Genomic DNA, 17,168 nt, shown 5'->3' with positions numbered 1-17,168 from the left:
GTGGCCGTAATATAAATTATGAGAAATAAGATGGCATATTGATTGATTTAAATTGCTATGGGTTGATTGAAATCTATCTTAATATATTGCAACCAAACCATATCATATAAAAAGAACAAGCTTTCTAATTAATAAAATTCGATTAATAATAATGTGAACACCGAGGAAAGAGGACAAAATAGTAATTACACACCACGTAAGTGATTACAGGGTGGGTTTTGTAATGTCCACTTAAGCAACGAAGTCTTCTCCGCCATGTGATATAAAAGGACTCTCTTTCTCTTTCTATCTTTCACTGTGATCCAGATCTTGACTTAACTCGTCTAACTCACTTGTTCGTTCGCAAACCTCTGCCTCAAGCAATGGAATCTTTAAGCTCATCACTCTCAGGATCCATTTCCAAGCTCAGTTGCTTCGCCATTCTCTTTTTGTTCCTGTTTTTTTGCAACACTTTTACTTCCACTGGTCAGTCGGTGCCCGCTTTCTTTTTCCTGTTTTTTTGAGCTAGTCATTTTGTGGCTTTTAAGGTTTTTTTCTTGTTGTAAAAGAACTGTGACATTTTGTTTGAAATTTATTGCGTTCACTCTGGATTTAAGTCGTTCTGTAGCTTTGTGTTGCTCAATTTGGTCAAATGAAGACATTTTTTTTTTTTCTTTTTAAAGATTCGATCTTGCGGTTGAGATTAGGTCTAAGACATGTTTAGTGATGTGCAAAGATTTTGAGAGAGAACTTATTCAACGAGTTCTTTGATCTCGAAAGGATCCAAAATGATCTAGAATCTAAAAGTAAGATATCAAATTGTAATGTCTTTAATGTAATGAGATTATTTTTTAAAATTTACTTTATCCTAATTTGTCTTTAGTGACTTGTTGCCATGTATGGCTTTGTTTAGTGAGAGTTTTGATGCTTACTGAATTATACCCTGGATTTGGATCCTTGCTTTACTTTTTGTGATTTCTTTGTTGTTTTGGAGCTAATTTATGATAGAGATCAATTGAAAGAGCGTTGATGATTAATTGACTTTTGCATGGTGAAAAACCAAATTAAGCATGTGTTGTTGTGCTCTGTGCCTATTGTTCTTTGCCTTATATACTTCCATTGCACTTTCAGACGTTAACTATGTCTTAAGGATGTTTGAGAACTAAAATTTTCAGTTATTTTTATGAAATGTTCGTGCAGAAGCTTATGATGCACTTGATCCAAATGGGAATATCACAATCAAATGGGATGTAATGAGCTGGACTCCAGATGGATACGTTGTAAGTGTCAGTTAATATGTATTATTTCATGATATCAAGTATAAAATTAGAATCACCATGGATATAGCGTTATGTTATGACTCAATTTCTCATGAAAAAGAAAAAACAAAAACTTGTCCTTCACCTTAAAAGAAGAAAGTATTGAACATTTGCTAATCAACTTTCTAGTTCTTCTCTATTGTGTTAATTTGCATTAAAAAAAGTAAAGAAAAGGTCTCATCTGAAATTTTAAGAGTAAATTTTCTTTTCAGAGGGAGTTTAGCAGTTGCAATCAATCTTCACATAGATTACTCATAACTGTGGCGAAAATTGCAGAACTCAATCTTGCACTAAAAATCACAGTTTCAATTTCTTTGAATTTTCTCCCCAAGGTTTCCCTGAGCGTATGATTGGAATGATCATTCTTAATTCGGTTTGGCAGGCTGTTGTTACAATGTACAACTTCCAACAATATCGCCACATTCAATCTCCAGGTTGGACATTGGGGTGGACATGGGCAAAAAAGGAAGTCATTTGGAGCATGGTAGGAGGCCAAACCACAGAGCAAGGGGATTGTTCAAAATATAAAGGGAACATCCCACATTGCTGTAAGAAGGATCCAACTGTAGTGGATTTATTACCAGGGACTCCTTACAACCAGCAGATTGCAAATTGTTGCAAGGGGGGAGTATTAGGCTCCTGGGTCCAGGATCCCGCCAATGCAGCAAGTTCATTCCAGGTCAGTGTGGGTGCTGCAGGAACAACTAACAAAACTGTCAGAGTGCCCAAAAATTTCACACTGAAAGCCCCAGGGCCTGGATATACTTGTGGGCCGGCTAAAATTGGGAAACCAACTAAATTTGTTACGGCAGACAAGAGGAGAGTCACTCAAGCTATGAGTAAGTTCCTTGAAAAATACTTCTTGAGTAGCGGAGAGATTCATAATTGCAGACAATTTTCTGTGGCATGTGTTAATTGATTGATTCTTGTTTCAGTCTTTGATTTAGTTGTTCTGCCTGGTCACATGTAAATAGTTATTAATCTGTATGGTTTCAAAGTGTAATACCTTATGTGTTCCCTCTGATTGAGCTACTGATATGTTGTGACATATGAGGAAACTTATACTCGAATTGGTCGAAAATTGAACTAAGATGTAATATCTACCATTGAATAATGTTCTTAATATAAATAGAGAAACTCATTTTTTCAGTAGACTTAACCTTGCCTGGATTTCGTGGCAGTGACCTGGAATGTTACTTGCACATATTCTCAGTTTTTGGCTCAAAAGACTCCCACCTGTTGTGTTTCTCTCTCTTCCTTTTACAATGACACAATAGTAGGCTGTCCAACTTGTGCATGTGGCTGTCAAAACAATGGAACAGATTCTGGGAGCTGTGTCAAGTAAGTACTTTCCTTATCTTTTATTGCATGTCTCACTTTCTTTTTTGTTTTTAAAAATCTTTCTCAAAACATATCTTCATGGTTTTTGTCTTCTGATATGTTTTCTCTCATGATGTCTCACAGTCCAAACACTCCACATTTAGCTTCAGTTGTTAGCAATCGAGGCCAAGCTGTTACTAAACCCATGATCCAGTGTACCAGTCATATGTGTCCTGTCAGAGTTCATTGGCATGTTAAGCTTAATTACAAGGAGTACTGGCGTGTGAAGATCACAATCACTAATTTTAACTATGCAATGAATTACTCAGAGTGGAATATTGTTGCGCAGCACCCCAACTTTGATAATCTCACCCAACTTTTCAGCTTTAATTACAAATCATTAACTCCTTATGAAGGCTTAAGTGAGTTAACTCTTGTGGAGAATAAATTATTTTCCTGTGATATATAACTTAAAGCCTTATTTATTTCTGTCATATATATTTGACAAGATGAATGTTCTTTTTGCAGATGATACTGCCATGCTATGGGGAGTTAAGTTCTACAATGATTTTCTAAATGAAGCTGGCCCTTATGGGAATGTGCAGTCAGAGCTATTATTCCGCAAGGATTCATCAACTTTCACTTTCGAAAAGGGTTGGGCTTTCCCTAGAAGGATTTATTTTAATGGGGATAACTGTGTGATGCCACCTCCAGATGCCTACCCATGGCTGCCAAATGCTAGTTTCCGGCCAATTATTTCTCTATTTCAACTGGCTATGTCAATCTTGGGATCCTTCGTATTCTTAGTGGCTTATGCATGATGAATTATATTTAGAGCCAGTTGAAAAAGCAAAGGGTTGTTCTACAACATTCTTGATGTGCCACCTACTTTGATTTATCCTGAAGCTTGTGTACTCCATTTCCTATGTGCCGGTGGTGCAACTTTTAACACGATATGAGTGGGGTTGGGTGTACTACAATCTGATGCTACAGTAATCTTCTCTTTGTTTAATTTATGTATTGGAATTAGGCGTTTCTGCCATTTTTGTTTAGAATCATCTGTTGTGTCATATTATATGTTTATTTATTATATATACACTTGATCAAATTGTTTGTAGAATATCCGCAAGGAAAAATGTTTGTAATAAGGAACATTATGAAGAAATTGTGGTTGATATATGATTTACTTCCTACTTGTTGGCATCTTAACACGTCTCTCATAATTTTCTCAGTTCTTTACACCAAAGTACTCATCAAAATTGTTCGATGCAGAAAAAGAAACTGTGCTTAGAAATAAATGATGCCCTATGGACACCCAAAAGACTTAATGGATATTTCAACATCAAGTACATGTCTCTAATCTATACAGTAGCTCTTTCATCTCAGATAATAGATTTCTGCGTTTGGAAGATAGCACATTTACCATATGTCAAAGTTCGTAGAAAGAAGTTAATGAGGGTGTACCTGCTGTAATAGGCAGTCCATTGATCTTTCAAATCCACTCTGATTTGTTCAGTTTAGTATATCTCAATATCCTGCATTCGTAGTAGTATATTCAGCAAATGGCAAGTATCACCAGAAGCACCGAGGCTGCCATTTTAAAAAATGTAACTGGATTTGCAGTGGCTGAGTTTGGCAGAAATGGGTATGTATCAGGTGGTGGCAACATGCATTCGTCACCATTAAAGTAAACTTTATGAGGAAATGCCCACCCTTGCTTGAAGGTGAATGTGTCCTTGTTTTTCTGGAGGAGCAACTCAGACTGAACATTTCCCTGAGGACCAGCTTCCATTAATAGATCGTTGTAGTATTTCATGCCATAGAACATACCAGTATCATCTGCACATACAGGTCAAGACTATAAACAAAATGCTTCTGTGAGGTGTTGCAACCAAACTTGAAAAAATTTTAACCTTTCAGACTTACTTATTGATTCATAGGGGACTAGAGGCTTGTAATCGAAGCTGAAGACTTGGGTAACATTGTTGAGATTTGGGTGCTGTGCAACAAGTGTCCACTCTGTGTAGTTCATCCTGTAGTTGAAATTAGTAATGGCGATCTTCACACGCCAATAATCTCTGTAGTTCAGTTTCACATGCCAATGTACCCGGATAGGACACATATGATGCGTGCATTGTAGCAATGGTGTATTGTCCTTTTTTGGAGTATTTATACCTCTTTGATGTGCAGCCTTTGAGTCACTCCTGCATTACCAACAGCAGAATTGACCCCTCATATTCAAGTGAGAAAGAATCTACCAGAACTTGTATCTATTTTACATGTCAAATTAATTTCTTTGTGTTGCTTCATTTGCTGCTACCTTTTCTTATACTCAAAGAAAAGGATGTCTACTTTGAATCATTATTGATGCATTTCAATTGCTTTGCAGTTGCTATATGGATATTCATGTGCATGCATGTACAAATCTATGCCTCTGAATATTAGCGAGAATTGGATGGGAAGCTTACATAATGCAGCTTCTTTTTTTTTTCTGGCAACCGCAAGCGCAAGATGGGCAAGGAGTGATTGTTTCATTGTAAAAACTTGAGAAGGAAACGCAGCAGCTTGGGTTCTTTGAAGCAAGAAACTGTGAATAAGTGCAGGTAACATTCCATGTCACTGCATACATAGATACACAGATCATAATAATTAAGTTACAAATTAATGCAAGGATCTACAAACCAAAGATAGTTTTAATAGAAAGATTTCAAGATAGAGAAGCTCACTCAATGCTTGAGTTTTTCTCCTACGATCAGGTGTGAGGAAGACTGTTGATGGCACCACTTTTGCAGGGCCGCAAGTGTAGCCTGGTCCAGGACCTAGCAGAGTAAAATTTTTGGGCAGTTTTACCGTCTTATTTGATGTGCCGGCAAGTCCAACACTGACCTGAAAGGCCGAGACTGCTCCTGAAGGATCTTGTCCCCAAGACGACACAACGCCACCCTTGCAGCAATTCGTAAACTGTTGGTTGTAGGGAACTCCAGGAAGCAAGTCAACAACAGTGGGGACCCTTTTGCAGCAATGTGGAATGTTTCCCTTGAACTTGGAACAGTCTCCCTGCTCTGTGGTTTGTGCCCCTACCATTGACCAGATAACTTCCTTTTTTGCCCATGCCCATGACAGGGTCCACCCAGGTGCTCTGATTTGACGATAAATTTGGAAGTTGTTCATTGTCACTGCAGCCTGGTATAACTCATTGCACAATGATTAATATGATGATGATACAGAGTATTACAAGGGTGCTTGACAATTCCCATTTGAAGCTCTATTCTATAAGCATCTTCATTAAAATTTCCATAAAAAATTCATACTAAAGTAGAAAAACAGGCTCTCCAGTTTTAAGATAAAAACACTCACCACATAACCATCTGCTGTCCAGGACATTACATCCCATTTGATAGTTACATTGCCGGTTGGATCCAATGGATCATATGCAACTAAAATCATGAAAATAAAAAAAAAATAAAAAAAGTAGCATGAATGAATACAGCATGTGCAACAATTAAAACTGAAAAATTTCAGAGTTTCACCTGAATGGGAAAACATGATAAACAGAATGGCTAAAAATGTGAACTTCAGTCTCAGGAATGAGAGGCATTGCATCCTTTGACAGAACACAATGCTGTGGAGTGGGTCAGTAGAGAGAGAAAATTCCATGGCCTGAAGTTCACAAGCTCACCAATTCTCTGGCAAGGAATCAACGGAGACAAGCAGTGGTTTGTACTACTTCTGAGTTAAAAAGGAAATACTGAATCGTTGAGGATGTCTCACCAACTGGTTGTTGAGTAGTGTATGAGATATTTTCATCACCCTCTTCACGTATACCTTACCTAATTGATTTTAATTTGTCAGTTTCAAGTTTCTGAATCTTGAAGCAATGGCTTGGTCAGGAATGATGGAAAAGCTGGCGGCAAGATTTTGAGAGGTTGAACGCAACAGCTGAACTCTCACTATACTCACATATGCACTCACACATACACATGTGCTTTAGCTGTTGTAAGCCTGAGGTATATGTCAGTATGGGAACCTCCTTAAGAAACAAGCTTTCTACTCTTACAGGCACCGACCTTCCCACTTTAAGCCATTCAAGTTTAGCTTCTCCCCGGTGTTATATTTTCAATTTATGTTCATCTTTAGTTTATTTAAGTAATTGCTCTTCTCTTCACTTGATGCAAATTGAAGTGACAAAGTTGACTTCATTTTTACCCTCTGTTTTTTGTGTAATTCCTATGGTAAACTGGTAGTTGGTTACCAACTTGATATGATCAAATCCAATCCAGGAAGCTGTGCTAGATGCTCATATCAGAAGGTTTTCATCAACATAATCTCTGCTATAATGAAATTGATTAACCAAGTTTTCATTTCTAATCATTGTGACACCTCTAAAGAAATCTCGCATCAACAAAATATATGAAAAATTATGAGTTTGGATGTGCATCCTAAATCATTTGGGGATGTTAATTGATTAAATAGTTTATAAACTCATGGATTCAAGGTCAACAAAATTTTAACAATAGGCTAGGTATTAGACCAAAAAAATAAAGGCTTGTAATATGACGTATAAATCAATTTTTAGGGTACTTTTATGACTATTGGGGGATACTTTCTTTTCTCTCAAAGTGGCAAGTCAAAGATATCACATCATTTATCAATAGAAGCAAGGTGGATTAGTGGATTGATGATTGGTTTCTGGGTTGTTCTAACAGTAGCAGATCTTGAGACAGATGAAAATTAAGCAGGTGGTGACACCAGTGGCCTCTCTCCATCTGACTGTGACATATCAACTTCTTATTAAGCCGTTGAAGATGGTGAAAGTTATGAAGTAGCTGTCCCTGGTATCATTCATCTGTCATCATACACAATCTCAAAACTTTGAATCTGCAAGGATTTGTAGGTTTCAATAATAATCTGATATGGAGAAATCCATAATTTCAATAACCCAATTTTCACTACTTTAATATTTCAACAATTGTTGCTAATTGACTACTCAACCAGAAGGATTTTCAATTAAGCTTTGAAAAGTCTTATTTTTGAGGAATATCCTGAGCATTAAAGAAGTACTAATCACATTTCTTTGTTTGAATTTTGAACTCTCCAAGTGATTATAATAATGATGGGCTAGCTTAATTTGCTCCGTCTTTTTTGTTATTAAAATTTAATGATTAGGTAAGTCTACATTAATGAAAAATGAACTATGATAGCTTCACTTTTACAGCAAATTTACACCAAGTTGTTAGAGGTCAAATTTTTGTAATAAGTATCAAATCAACTCTTACAATCATCACCAAATACTTTTTTGTTTTATACAAATATATCTTTAGAGATTTGTGATTTCATTCCTAAACTGATAATAATTAACCTTGACATTACCATAAGCACAAGCAGACATCCTGGCTTTACATCTTAAATTTTGAACTGCATCAGTTAATAATCAAAAGAGAAAAGCGTATAATTTTTTATTGGCCAAAGGCCTTACTTCCACATAAGTTTTGATACATTCTAAAAGTTAATGCTTACAAAATTTGAAAAACCTAAAATCCTTTTTATAGGTCAATTGTCATTAAATGTTTTTTTTTTGTTAAAAATAGGAGTAAAATCATCATTTTATTGATAATATTAAAAAAATATATAAAACTCATTATATTTTTTTCTCCAAGTTTCAAAAACTAACAACTTCACTCCAATTTAAAGTTTTTTAACTTTCAAAAGTAACATTTCCCCTCTTATCTCTCTCCCCCCCACTCTCCAAACAAAACGTAGGGTTTATTTTTTTCCTTTCTTCAACCACCATCTTCAGCCACTGACAACGACGCTTCAGCACTCTACTCTATTGGTGTAAAGGCAACTAGGACGACAAAGGCTTCATTTAGACGATGAAGGCTTCATCATCTCGGTTGCCTCGTCGTTGACACAAGTAGGGTGTTGTCATCTAATGACGATGATTGAGAAAGAATATAAGCCGATTGCTGAAAAATGGAAGGGGATTTTGAAACCCTAAGGGGGAACAGTGATTTTTTCAAGACTTAATCTTGGAAAAAAATGGTTAATTTTCTAAATTAAGGGGGGAAATAATATAAAGTTTTAAAGTTTATTAGTAATATGATGATTTTACCATTGTGTCTAACAAAAAATTTTAAAGACAGTTAACCTATAAGTGGGATTTTAAGTTTTTCAAACCTCATAGATATGACTTTAAAAATACATTAAAACTTGGGTGAGAATACTTTAAGTGGCAAAGGTAGGAGCATACAAACAAGAGAGTATAGGTTCTCGAAGCTTACTAGTGATATATCAATATCAACTCTTCACTTAATCTAATGGGTTTGGATTGGCCACTATATGGAGGCTTATACACAATGAAAGAACTCACTACTTTGAACCATTTTGTTTTCAGAATTGAACAACGGAGGAGCATACCTGTTCTTGAAGATTTCACAAATCTTACACCAGGCTGTGTCAATCTCTATTCAATAAGTCAACGAAAGCCTAGCAACAATAAAAGCAAAATGCCTGCAAGTGCAGATGATGCTATTGGATAGTGAGCAGAGCTTGGTAAGTATGGATAATCTTCAGGAAGAGGCACCATGCATTCATCCCCATTAAAGCAGACTATCCGAGGAAATGCCCAACCATGCTTAAATGTGAATGTAGAACATTCCATCTGCTCCAGCTTGCATTAAGACATCATTGTAGAACTTTACACCATAAAACATTCCAGTGTCATCTGCATATTCATTATAATTTACAACATTTACTATCAGTTTCACTGTTTCAATCTGTTTTGCTTTCCGAAATTTCCGAAAACCTTCTATGTGACTTACTTGTGGACTGGTAGGGGATGAGTGGCTAGCTAAGAAGCACGGAAACGCACAGCAGTGTGCGTTTCAACGAATCCGAAACGTTTCGGTTTCCGAAACGGCCCGAAACTGGTACGAAACGTTTTGGGGCCGTTTCGGTAATTTCAAATAAAAGGAAACGCGTTTCTTAACCTAAAGAGTTTCCTATACATACCAGGATTCTGAAAGTGCATCCTAAATGGATTCTAAAAAGATTTTCAAAATAAATAACAAAAATTCTGGGCGTCTTCTCTTCTTTGCTGTCAATCTCCTTTGCCGTCAATCTGCTGGATGTCTTCTTCTTCTGCTGGGGGTCTTCTTCTCTTCTTTGCTGTCCAGGCGTCTTCTTCTTCTCTGAAACACTGGCTGGAAGAAACAAATCTCTGTGAAAAAAGTAAGAGTTTTGTTGCCCTTCTATTCTGCTGCGTCTTCCAGATTTTGTTAGCTTTCCAAGATTTGTTTGTTTCCCAGCACTTTTTTTTATTAATCTAATAAAACATATATTAAATTATTATATATACTAACCTGCCTTTTGCTCAAAGTAAATTAGAATCCATTAGCCTTTGCCGTCAATGCATGCTTTCTTCCAGATGTGTCAACCTCAACCTTGGAATTCTAATTTATTATAAAATATATTTTAAAACATTAAATTATTTGCTCTATTCCCCCTAATATATATATATATATATATATATATATATATATATATATATATATATATATATATATATATCAATGCAATTTGATTAATTTTTGCAATATATATATATATCATGAATATAATTTGTAATTATAATTCATAATTTATTTTATTAATAATTATTGAATATTTGATTTTATATAATTTAATCGAATAATTTTATAGTTTGTAATTTAGTTATTTTTGTTTAATTTGAATATTATTTATAGATAAAAGTTTTCCTATAATTAAATTGATTTATTTATGTTTCCAATTTGTGCTTTTATTTCAGTTGTGTAGTAAGCTGCCAAGAAGAATAGTCGGTGATTTATGTGATTTGGTTGATTTTTTTGATAAATTCTAACAAATTGTTGGTGATACTGAATTTGAGTTAATCATTAATGGATTCTGCAAATTGTTGTATTTTTTTAATTAAAATATAGGTTATTGTATTTTTTATAAAAATTTCATATTTATAAAAAAACTCTATATTTTTTATATTTACACATTTCTCCACGTTTCCGTTTCCTACTTTTTTAAGGAAATACGTTTCCACGTTTCCGTTTCCATGCTACCTAGGTGGCTAGTAGGCAAAGCTGAAAACTTCAGTGAGCTTGTTGAGATTCGGATGCTGAACGATGAGTGTCCATTGTGTGTGAATTTTTGCATGGTTGAAATTGGTGATGGATATCTTAACACGCCAGTAGTTCTCGTAGTTGAGCTTCACATGCCAATGGACCCTGACAGGACAAATATGTTGTGAGCATTGCAGCAATGGAGTCTTTCTTGGTGGGTTCATTCCCACAACACTACTGATCTCTGAAGCACTCCTGCAATCACTCAGAAAACATGAACTACATTTATGTCTAGGTCTGAATTTAATTCAGCATCAGCATAAGGCTTACTGGACACAATTGTTTCTGTTTTTGGCAGCCACAAGTACATTTTTGACAAGGGGTGATGGTAGAGTTGTAAAAAGATGACATCGAGACACAAGTAGTTGGTCATTGTGCATTCCAATGTCCATCCAGAGCTCATTATGTGCCGATACCTCTGGAAATTGGTCATTGTCACCACCGCCTGAAAATTCATCCTTTCAAGTCAATATTCCAAGATGGATCCAGTATATCATATGCCGCTGAATCATAAAACAGAAGAAAAATTAAGTTAACTGAACATAAATAAGATCAATATTCTTTCACCTTGGAGGTTGATCGATGAATTAGAAGCTCACCAGCTTGAGAAAGTATCATAACAACAACAAAAACTGACACAACAGGAGATGCATATCTGTTATAAACCATAATTAATTCCAGTTCTCTAGTATTGGAACCTCTCAGCAGTAGATACAAAGAATGCAGAACGCTAATATATATTCATCAACTCTCAGCAACCACCCAGCATCAAATTTACCCAGATGACATTTTTTTTCTTCTGAATACAATAAAAATCACCTAGCTAGGATCATTTTCGTGAGACCAATTGTGCATTACGAAAGTTTTCTCAGCTCAAAATAAACTTTTGGAAGCAGAATTAAACCAGATTCTACCTTCAGCCTTACATATATTAATATTTTCTTCTGTTAGTAATATTTTTTATTTGGTATAAGGAGTTGACTTTGGCACAATAGAGCTTTTAGGGACGGAAGAACTAGCCAACTTTCAGTTAGGATGATCATGACTTATTAACTGCTTCATATAACAAATACAAGAGAAGAATTTTCATTCAAACTTGAATGGATTTGCAGTCTTTCCAACATTAAAATCAGAAACAGACAGCATTTAGATCACTGGTTATCAGCGTAATATTATTGATATAACAGCAATAGATCATAGTTCATATGAAAAGGAATTCTGAACATGTTGAGGCTTGAAAAATAGAATAACCCATTACACAGCAATGAAAATTAAACTGTTTTAAATCACTGATATTAACTGTCCCTAAACAAATAGCTTTTGAAATTCTTTCCCTGGCTTCAGATTTGTTTAGACTTTATGGAGTTCTATAAATTCCAAAGCATTCCCCAAGCTGGGAAACATTTAGGTAAATCCATTAACAGAAATTCTATTTGGCTGCTCCCTATCATTTCTGTGGGGTATGTGACTTGTTAATTGGGTTATCAGCGTAGCATTATTGATACAACAGCAATAGATAATAGTTCATATGAAAAGGAATTCTGAACATCTTGAGGCTTGAAAAATAGAATAAATTAAACTGTTTTAAATCACTGATATTAACTGTCCCTAAACAAATAGCTTTTGAAATTCTTTCCCTGGCTTCAGATTTGTTTAGACTTTATGGAGTTCTATAAATTCCAAAGCATTCCCCAAGCTGGGAAACATTTAGGTAAATCCATTAACAGAAATTCTATTTGGCTGCTCCCTATCATTTCAGTGTACAGAAAGCACACCATAAAAGTTGTACAATTATTCAATTTTCTTATTCAATCCCAATTAACAAGTCACATACCCCACAGAAATTGTCATAAAAACTAGGGAGACACTCATCTTTCCCCTGTTTAAAAGCACTTGAAAACTGCTTTTGGCCTTTCCTTTCCAAACTCTGCTAGAATTTTCCAAAATGCTAGCAAAATCATAAGAAGGAAAGTGGCCACTGTTGCAGATGCAGTTGGGTTGACATGAGCAGAGTTGGGCAGGAATGGATACAAATCAGGCACAGGCATCATGCATTCATCACCATCAAAATAGATTTTCAAAGGAAAAAGGCCATCCTTTTCTCCAATGTGAATGTATTCCTATCCTTGTGAAGAATCATTTCTGATTGAACATTTCCATTTGGCCCTGCTTCCCTTAACAAGTCATTATAATACTCTACTCCATGAAACATGCCAACGTCGTCTGCATAGATTAAACATTAGTTAGTAAGAGACCTAGACAAAAACTCCTGGAACTTGAGATATTAGGATTGTATTATGATCCTTTATGGACTTACTCTCGGAATTGTATAAGATGAGTGGCTCATAAATGAAGCTATAAACTTTGGTGATGTTACTGAGATTTGGATGTCGAACAACAAGAGTCCAGTGTGTGTAATTCATCTGGGAGTTGAAATTGGTGATGGTAATCTTCACACGCCAATACTCTTTGTAGTTTACCTTCACATGTCAATGTACCCGGATGGGGCACGTGTTGAGTGCACTGTAGGAGAGGCAAATTGTAATCAATTGGATTGTCTAGTCTTTCCATACTTTAAATTTTAGGATCATTCCTGCATTGTACCCAATTTCATGGCTCAATTATACCTGTAAATTTGGATATGGCCTGTTGTTCATCTAAAATTCAAATTTTGCCACTTACATTAAGCAGTTGTTTTCATTCTGGCAACTGCAGGCGCAAGATGAACAGGGAGTGATCTGAGGACTGTAAAAAGCTGACGAAGAAACACAACATTTTGGGTTCTTGGATGCTAGTGTTTGTGAGTAAGTGCAGGTCACACTCCATGAAAGTGCAAAACCAGATTCAGGGAGTTAAAGATTAGAGCATATTATAGAAGAAATTCAAATGCCAGAAGATGATTACAAGTCAAATCAATCTAATTGATTCTGTATGACTCACTCATTACATAGGTTTTTCTTCTACTTCCAAATGAGGAGAATGTAGCTGATGGCACAGCGGTTGCAGCACCACATGTATAGCCTGGTCCTGGACCAAACAAATGAAAATTCTTGGGTTGTCTCACAATTTGATTTGAGTTACCAGAAAGGCCAACATTGAGCTGAAAGAAGGAAACAGAAGATCCGGGGTCTTCTTCCCAGGATGCTAGCTCACCATCTTTGCAACAATGTGTAAATTTTAGGTTATTAGGGACTCCAGGAGACAAATCAACAGTTGCAGGAGTCCTTTTACAACTGTGAGCAATGTTTCCTTTGAAATTGGAACAGTCTCCTTGATCAGGGCTTCAGCTCCCACTATCGACCAAATTACTTCTTTCTTATCCCATGTCCATCCTAAGGTCCACCCAGGGCTCATGATTTGTCGATACATTTGGTAGTTGCTCATCGTTACCACTGCCTGAAAAATGGTCATTGTAAACATGTATTTTAATGAATGTTGCTGAGTGTATGCTCATTTTGCATTCCTTTTCAATAGTTCAAGCTTACTCAAGTAATGTTGTACTTCTAACTCAATGTATCTCCACCTTTTAGATTAATTTTATAAGTTTATTTTATGCATGAATGCACAGCCAAAGCATAAGTTGTAGATGTGAATTGTGATACAGTGATAGCCAAATTTTCAAGTTTTAGATTGGAATGGAAACATTAGCTCAACTTGTGGAGATGGTATGGAGTAGACATGTCAAGCTGGCCCATGGTATAGCCTAAATTCCTTTTCTTAGCATAACTAACAAAATTGCAGGTTGTGCAAGATCTACAGGTTATATCGGAGCCTCAGGGTATGGCTTGCGAGCTGGTCCAATACAGTCCTAAAAAACTAAGATAATTATAAAATATATAATATGATAGGTTAATATGTAAAAGCATATGAGTTAGTCAACTAAGGGTCTACCGAAACATGGCCTAGGCAGCTTTGGGTCGTGTCATGGGCCTTGCCACCCTTACAGGTTAGCCCTGACATGGCATGAGATTTTTATTTTACCTTTTTTTCAAATCAATCTTTGTTAAATTGATTCTCTCCTTTTTGTCATCCTTCTTTGATCATCAAAATCACCTTAAATCAACATCAAAACACACTAACATTTTTATATAATATGCATCCAATATATATAAACATAGAAAAAAGGGAAAAAAAAGTGAATTTTTGGTTACCAAGGTTTCAAATGTGTTTTCTCTTCTTTTCTTTCCTTTCTTTCAAAACATTTCAAATCATCCACGTTCCTTCTAAAAACAAAGAAAAAGCATGAAGAAGGCTGCTTTTTCTAGAAAAGACGGAGAAGATGATGGAAAAAGGTATAAGTTTCCTTTTTTTTGATTTTTTTCCTCTTTATTTATATATATATATATATATATATATATATATATATATATATATATATATATATATATATATATATACACACACACATTTGAACATATTTATTTAAAACTAAAAATATCTCAAATCAAGGATAAAATATATAAATACTCTTAAAACGTAACTGAAGGTATTACAACAAAACAAAATATAGTTGTTCTAGAGTGGAACGAGCTTGAAGCTTTCAAAACAAGCATTTTAATGAGTGGAATGAGTATTTCATACTTCACCAACATCCCAAAACAACTTCTAAAATGACCAAACATATTCAAGAAAGGATGATCCTTATTTATTTTAGAACGAGAGTCCCATAGCTGAGAATAGATGTTTCGTCATGCCTATAACAATCAATTCACAATTTTTACATTTAGACCGCAAGATATGAGGTTTTGCTTACACTCTTCTCTCAATTTTTGGCTCGGTTTCAAAGGCCAAGGGCTGGAAAAGATCAAAGGAGGCTAGATCTACTGAATTTGTGTCTTGTGTCGATTCAGGAAGCTTCATTTACTTCTCTTTATACTTGATTTTCATTATTTAGCATTTTTATGGGTGATTTGATATTTTCTTCAGTGGGTTTGATGTTTTATTCAGTAGATAGCTAATTTTTTGTACTAAGGTCATGTATGGGCACTTACTAAAAAGAAAATGGATCATGTATTGGCCAATCTATGTTGTTGGATTTCAATTTAATTGAAAGATTTGAATTTGTTAGTTGTCTGATAATGTTTTTCATATTTTTGTGAAAGGAGATAGACTATATATAACATCACTTTTATCATAAACTATAAAGTAAAATCAACTAGAGATAAAATTTAATATCTTTGTAAGTCTTTTAGTAGTAAAATAACCTATAAGTCTCATTATAAAATAGAAATTTTACGAATCTTAAAACATTTTATATTGAATGTATTTGGGAATTTTGTAATTACAAGTTCGAAATTATTCAATTATATAAAATTGATTACTTGTATTGTATAGTTTGGTTAGAATACGAATATCAATGGGCTACGGTGATTTGGGGTATGGCTTCTATTCCTGGAAATAGTATTTCTTTAACTCAATAGTAAAGATTAAAGTAATATTATGAGGACTTCGTTATTAATACTCGCATGAATACCTATTATGGATGGATATAGTATTATTGGAGCACCGACACATTGTGATGGCTGCTACAATTGGAAAATAAATAGATTAAGATGAAGCTCACCAGATAGCCGTCCGGGGTCCAAGACATGATATCCCATTTGATGCCAATGCTCCCATATGGACCCAGTGTCATAAGCTGCTACAAATGTTAAAGGCCGAAGGACTATCTCGCACCCAAAGTATGCTTTTTTCTACAAATTCTCATCCGTTAACTTTGAAAAACTCATTTACCTACCTATGGGTAATTAAAAAAAACGTTAAGTTAACGGATTCAGGGGTAAAATTATCATTTTATCTATAATATTAAAAATAAACTTAAATTTAATTTCTTTTTTACTCTCAAACCTTAACAACTAATAATTTTCCTCCAACCCAAGTTTTCAAAAACAATATTTTCCCCCCTAGGGTTTTCAAACTTTCGGATTGAATTTTTCGGCAACGACCGACGATCTCCAGACGATATCTCTTCCTCCCTAGCGTCTTCTCTTTCCGACTATGCGGCGTCTTCCCCTTCTAGGCATCGTCATCGATGAAGACAACGCTTCTTCGTCTCTGAATGAAGACGATTTGTTTTGGTCTCGACGAAGACGCGTCGTCTTAATCGATGACGACACCTAGGAGCGTCGAAAGTATATGAGCGGAAGGAGGGGCTGTCGAAAAGGGAGAGCAGGTGTTTGGAGATCACCGATCGTCGTCGAAAAAATTGGATTTGAAGTTTGGAAACCCTAGAGGGGAAAATGCAGTTTTTAAAAACTTGGGTTAGGGGAAAAGTGTTAGTTTTTAGGGTTTACAGAAAAAATGATATGACCAATGGATTCAGTTAAGTTTAACGCTCTATAAATGAATAAATAAAATTTTTAAAATTAATGAGAAGAACTTTAAAAATTCAATATAGTTT

General features: G+C 35.2%; 2 protein-coding genes and 1 pseudogene across 2 annotated transcripts; 1 reads left to right on the top strand and 2 right to left on the bottom strand.

The window, feature by feature from the left end:
- The first annotated feature begins 252 nt into the window (after positions 1-252).
- On the top strand, positions 253-3,821 carry LOC123211412 (protein COBRA-like). The gene is made up of 6 exons (XM_044630128.1): positions 253-465; positions 1,180-1,259; positions 1,681-2,137; positions 2,480-2,639; positions 2,763-3,040; positions 3,147-3,821. Exons 1-6 carry the CDS (start codon positions 363-365, stop codon positions 3,437-3,439), a joined length of 1,371 nt encoding a protein of 456 aa, XP_044486063.1. The 5' UTR covers positions 253-362; the 3' UTR covers positions 3,440-3,821.
- An 84-nt stretch (positions 3,822-3,905) lies between these two features.
- On the bottom strand, positions 3,906-6,348 carry LOC123211411 (COBRA-like protein 4). Its single transcript, XM_044630127.1, has 6 exons — positions 6,149-6,348; positions 5,976-6,055; positions 5,345-5,801; positions 5,087-5,237; positions 4,545-4,822; positions 3,906-4,457 (listed from the first exon to the last, which is right to left on the bottom strand). Exons 1-6 carry the CDS (start codon positions 6,273-6,275, stop codon positions 4,174-4,176), a joined length of 1,377 nt encoding a protein of 458 aa, XP_044486062.1. The 5' UTR covers positions 6,276-6,348; the 3' UTR covers positions 3,906-4,173.
- Positions 6,349-9,007: 2,659 nt separating this feature from the next.
- LOC123211413 lies at positions 9,008-16,373 on the bottom strand (annotated as a pseudogene).
- Positions 16,374-17,168: the final 795 nt, after the last annotated feature.

The sequence above is a fragment of the Mangifera indica genome, chromosome 3, assembly GCF_011075055.1.
Source record: "Mangifera indica cultivar Alphonso chromosome 3, CATAS_Mindica_2.1, whole genome shotgun sequence".
Lineage (NCBI taxonomy): Eukaryota > Viridiplantae > Streptophyta > Magnoliopsida > Sapindales > Anacardiaceae > Mangifera > Mangifera indica.
Note: the sequence above shows the minus strand (reverse complement) of the source record. Positions and strands in the feature narration are given on the sequence as shown.